Here is a 6000-nt window from a genome sequence, read left to right as displayed (position 1 = left end):
CAGATCAGAAACGAAACTGATACTGGTTTTTTCTTTACCGGGGATTCCCAGCCTGACGACGGGGAATATTCATGAGCATGTGAATCCATGCCAGACCCCATGCTGGAGAAAGACACAAATAGGAACAAGTTAAGATAACAGCTGACAAACAACTATCAACTAGTCGAAAGTAGCCGGATGCCAAATTTGAAGTTGGAAACTCATGCGTAAAAAATAATATTTGGGGATGAAATTACATTCCAGATACAGATAAGCCTAAAATGTGTGCAAGGTAATGAAACTTAGCACGCAAATACAAACCAAGAACATAAGCTTAATATATTACAAATCAAATACCCAAAAAGATTTTATTTTTCAATAACAGGGACAAACCAATGTTTTTTAATGAAACTAGAGAACGACCAGAGCAGGGGTAAATGTGCAAACCATGCAGGTAAGCAAAGCCCTCAGTCACGAAGGATGTACAGGATAACATCTCCAGCAAAAAGAATGCAGACCAGTTTAAAATGAAACTGTGATAATGTGCGATAGGTTATGTGCACTGCAAACAGACTTATTATTATGGTGAGGCAGACAAAAAGCAGTTTGTTAACTTTGGACCCCAATCCCAAAGTATTAGTCCTACAACTGTAATCTTACAACCTCTGCACCACGTGTGCGGCATGTTCTGGGATCAACCAACAATGTCTTTGCAGAGGCAACCAAGTCCCTCAACTTCACAGATGTAAATATGCAACAACCATGCTATGAAATGAAGTGCACACATTAGGATTTATTTGTTTGGAGAGATCCAACAGGCAAACCCATTAATTCAGCCTGCCACATACCATTAAAATAAGAAAACATGCCAGTTTCTCTTTAAAACATATAGTTAGGTTTTTGCCACTGGCTGCCCTTCCGCCATGTGTGCAAACCGAAATGTCTGTTAATGATTCATAAAAAAAAAATAATTAAAAAATAACATCAAATCCATACAAAAAAAAAAAGAAAAAAAAAATTAAACTGCATACCCACACCTGCGTAACCCACATTTAGGAATGAGCAGAGAAATGGTATGCAGTGGACACACTGAAACAGGGTTGTTCATATCATACCCCAATCACCTCACTAATCACGCTTCCTTTGCCGAGGTTTTGAGAAGGACGCGGGAGGGGGCCATGGATCAAGTCAAAGTAGGACCATGGCACTAGAAGGGCTAGCACAGTCATCTGCATAGGTGGCCATCGATCCCCATTTTTGCTTGTTGCACACTGCAGGACAAAGAGAAGGAACCAAAGACAATATGCCTCAATTAAATGTTAACAAAGGAAATAACTTGTCAGGCCTTTAACAAGTTGTCACCGTTTGCAAATCATTTTTAATTGTCGTGAATCTCTTCAGTGTCCAAGTACTGCTCCTGATGAGTGTTGAGCAACCATGGGGCCCCACCGTAATGAATTCACAATGCCCTCCAACTTTAACTTTCAGCAGATTACTTGAACTGGTTGTCAATGAGGGTACCCTTCATCTTGGCTTTCTTGGCTTCCAGCTCAGCCTGAAAAAGAAAGAATATACATGAAACATTGTTAGGACAGTTTTTCTGAAGTCCAACTAAGGGCTTAGTAAAACCATTCTACTGAGGCAGTACAAGACTCCACTCTTAGAAGGCTGTACCACCTGAGTTCAGTGTGGCATAGACAGAGCAGCCAGGCTGATCTTAGGAGGGAGAGAGGGCTGTAGAACCAGTACAATAAATCTTGGGGGAAATACCTACCATCACATTATATATAAGCACAATTATAAAAACACAACACTATGCTTGAAGGTGCACAGACCAAAGCATATAACCTTATTTGGCACACCTAAAAGGGGTTCTAGGGAAGTCAAAACCAATAGTCACTTTTAGATTTCTTTCATTAACGCCAGGGTAGTAGACCCCATCAGTTGTACTGTGATGCTTTGCAAGAAATCACATAGTCATATCAAGTGGACAATATACTTTTATTATCTAGTGGAACAAAGATTCTAGGAACAGTAGAAACCTATAACTATGATTCAGGATAACAGTTATTCTAGGGAAGTAGGACCTAGGGGTGTAATATTCAATTACAGTTACTTTTCAGTTCACAGACTAAGGGAAGCAATACATCTTACTTATGTTAGGATAACACAGTTATACTCCAGGTAAGTAAAACCTATACACTTTTTACAGGAGCTATAAGCAACTTAAAGGCAGGTATAAACCTAAGACTCTTTTTGTGTCGGCCAAAACAGATCTAGGTAGGTAAAACCGAATGGAGACTTATTCTGGACAGGCTAACAGCAAGTCAGGGGAAGCAAGTACCATTTTGGGACACTCATACAATTATCCTAATAGGAATAATAATGTGAAACCAACAGCATTACTTTTGGGTTAGAGGCAGAGCCAATTCAAAGGTGAATAACTTAATCTTGTATATACTTTTCAGAATAGCGCAACACACATTCAAGGTAAGTAAGAACTTTTGTAACTGTGCACTCTCAGAAAGGAGAAGTTTCTTACCTGTAACTCCATTTATCCAGCGTTGGCATCTTTCTTGGATTCACATGCTGTGAATATTCCCAGTCATCAGGCTGGGAACCTCGGTCACATTAACCTAGCGTTTTCCTATAGAAAACTTTGACACTTTAGTGTCCTATCAACGTCCTTTTTGGGTGCTTTAGTCCCCACCAATAGGACGTAGGGTATAAATAGTCCCGTCCCCGCAGCTTCACTTCAGATTTTAACCTCGAAAGTGGAGGGGAACCCGAACCAGGTTTGCTTGCAGGGGCGGCCGGAAGGCGCATGTGAATCCATGAAAGATACCAACGCTGGAGAAATGGAGTTACAGGTAAGAAACCACTCCCTTCTCCAGCATTGGATCTTTCATGGATTCACATGCTGTGAATAGATTACATAGCAGCACCAACATGCATGGTGGAGTGTAAAGGCAAACCAATACAGAAACAGAATCACATGAGACAATAAACCCATCAAGTGACAAAGTTCAAAAATAAACTCCCCTAAGCTGCTGGGCTTACCTTATTGGAACAGGCGTTGCAGGACTGCACGTCCCACCTGCACATCACCATGCTGCTGCCCCAGACAGTAATGCTGGGTAAAGGTATGCGGCACCGCCCAGGAGGCCGCCTGGCAAATGTCCACCAGTGGAATCCCCTACCATAATGCCACCGACTAAGCCGAGGACCTCGATGAGTGCCCCTTAGGAGTCCTTCCCAAAGGCTTCCCAGCTTTAGTGTGGCATAACGAGATCGTAGAGAACACCCAACGAGAAAGTCCTTCTTTGGAGATAGCCTGTCCCTTGTTGGACGGCCCATAAGCCACAAACAGATTTTTTGATTTTCAGAAATCATAAGTTCGATTCAAATAAAACTTTTAACACCCTCTTAGCGTCCGGAGAATGCAGAGCCCGTTATGCAGGCATGCATGCTGAAGCAAAAAACGAGGGAAAACAATAGAAGAGAGTTTGTGAAATGCCGTTAGCACTTTGGGGATAAAGTGTGGGTTGGTGGGCGAAATACCTTATCCTTCAGGAATCTCAAGTATAGCGGGTCGACGACCAATGCCTGCAACTCAGATATCCTTCTGGCCGAAGTAATTGCCACCAGAAAAGCCACCTTCCATGACAAACTTCAAAGGAGTCGTCGACATCGGCTGAAAAGGCGGTATCCTCAGACTCTAAAGTACCACATTAAGGCTCCATTCTGGCGCAAACTTCTTGACTGGAGGAAAAGTTTGAAACAACCCCTTCAAGAAATGCTTTACTAGCCAATCACTTAACAGAGGAGGCGCATGACTCCTCCGAGTAAATCTAGATATTGCAGCCAAATGTACTTTAATGGAGGAGAACGCTAGGCCCATTTCCGCCAACTGCAACAGGTACGAGAGAACCTATTCTGGGGAAATGTTCAAAGGGTCAACCCACGTTCGGCCCTTACACCACACACAAAACCGCTTCCATTTACATGCATATGAGACTTTCGTGGATGGTGCTCTTGCTGCCTCCAAAATTCGGCGACAGTCACGGGCAAGCCCTAGCAGGCCAAACTCGGAGTAATCAGGAGTCAAGCCATCAGGCTGAGAGAGCCCGGATCGTGGTGCCACACAGTACCCCCGTCCTGAGACAGATCTGGCATCGCCCCCAAACGAATCGACTCCACCACCGACAAGTGAAGGAGATCGGAGAACCACGGCTGCCTGGGCCAGAATGGAGCCACCAGAATCACACAGCATTGGTTCCTCCGAATCCACTGGAGGGTCCGCCGGATGAGCAGAAACGGGGGAAATGCATACGCGAACCGGCCCGTCTACGGGAATGAGAACGCACCCCCCAGAGACTCGGGGTGAGCCCATCTGCTTGCGAACTCCCGGCACTGTTCGTTTTCCACAGTCGCAAAAAGATCCAATGGGGGATGGCCCCACTTTCGGAAGATCATGGAAACCTGCTGCTCCTTCAGCTGCCACTCGTGCAGGTGGCCGACGTCACTGCTGAGCGTGTCTGCCTGCACATTCGACACTCCCGGCAGATAAGACCGAAGGTTGATTTTGTGAAGCAGAGCCCAATGCCAAAGGTCCTGCGCTTCCTTCGACAGGACCCTGGAATGAGTGATCCCTTGTTTCCTGAGATAAAAAATTGTGGTGGCATTGTCTGTCAACAACTGCGTATGTGTAGCAGAAACGACTTGAGGGCCCAGTGTACTGCTCTCAATTCGAGCACATTGATGTGGAACCGAGATTCCTCCTGAGACCACATGCCTTGAACCTGCTCGCTGAGACGTGCCCCCCCCCATCCCGTCTGCCACAAATCGTAAATTGGAACTCCGGCTCCAGCACCGGCATGCCCGAAACAAGATTGGCCGAGCACTGCCACCAGCGAAGAGCGTCCACCAGAGTGCCATTGATCACCAACTTGTCGGACCAAGATCCGCGAATCTTTGCCAATCGGTCCGCAAGGAACTCTTGAACTGGTCTCATGAAGAGACAACAGTTTGGCAGCAGTGGAATACATGATGCCATGGCCAGCAGCAGCGACATGTAGGTTCGGACCGACACCCTTGTGCCTATCTTCCACTCCGCTGCCCTTTGCAGAAGCTTCAGGACCTGCTCGCCGGAGGGCTTCACTAGCCCCAGTCGAGTCAGAAACTTTGCCCTAGAAACCCCAATTCCTTGGAAGGCTTCAGAAATGATTTGTCGAAGTTGATGGCGAATCCCAGTAGTTGAAACAGCTGCATGGTAGCTCCGAGACTTTCCTGCGCCTCCCCTGGTGACGAACCTCTCACCAGCCAGTCGTACAGGTACGGGTATACATGATGACCCTCCCGTCTGAGAAACGCTGCCGCTGGTGCCAAACACTTTGTGATCATCCTGGGGGATGACTTCAAACCAAACAGGAGTACCCGAAACTGGTCCTCTCCTACAACAAACCGCAGAAAATTGCAGTGCCTTCGACGCATGGGAAGGAGAAAGTATGTGCCCTGCAAATCCAACAATGCCAGAAATTCGTCCGGCTGGACCGACCGGATGACCTCCTGAAGAGTGAGCATCTTGAACTTCAGGCGTTGCAGAGTCTTGTTCAATGCCCGAAGATCCAGAATGGGCCACCACTATAAATCCCTTGGCCTCTCTCTGCCACCGGAACCGGTTCTATAGCCCCTTCCTCTAGCATAAGAACCACCTCCTGCCGTAGGATGTGAAGCTGTGGTTGCAAGGCATACACCAGTGGAAAGGAAACCGGGGGGCGTGGGGGTACACTTGAACTCCAACGAGTGGCCTAGACGCACTGTGCCCAACACCCAACAATCCGATGTTATTTTTCTCCACTCGTCCACGTGCATTGCCACCCTGCCCCCCCAGTAGATTGCCCTTGAGGCAGTCATTGTTGCGCTTTAGCGTGCCTCCCTTTAGAGGTGGAGGACTGCAAACCCCTTTTCCGCTGAGCCTGAAAGTCCCGACTCTTCTGCACAGACTACCGATAACCCTGG

General features: G+C 46.6%; 1 protein-coding gene across 1 annotated transcript in view; it reads right to left on the bottom strand.

Annotated features, from left to right (window-relative positions):
* Window positions 1–321: 321 nt before the first annotated feature.
* STEEP1 (STING1 ER exit protein 1) overlaps window positions 322–6000 on the bottom strand; it is a 186705-nt gene continuing 181026 nt past the window's right edge. The window contains exon 7 of the mRNA XM_069612525.1: window positions 322–1534. Coding sequence (XP_069468626.1) covers window positions 1472–1534 — 63 coding nt within the window. The 3' untranslated portion in view covers window positions 322–1471. The remainder of the gene's footprint in view (window positions 1535–6000) is intronic.

Source organism: Ambystoma mexicanum, chromosome 5p (genome assembly GCF_040938575.1).
Source record: "Ambystoma mexicanum isolate Mex_15411 chromosome 5p, UKY_AmexF1_1, whole genome shotgun sequence".
NCBI classification, from domain to species: domain Eukaryota; kingdom Metazoa; phylum Chordata; class Amphibia; order Caudata; family Ambystomatidae; genus Ambystoma; species Ambystoma mexicanum.
This window is presented reverse-complemented; position numbering and strand designations above follow the sequence as displayed.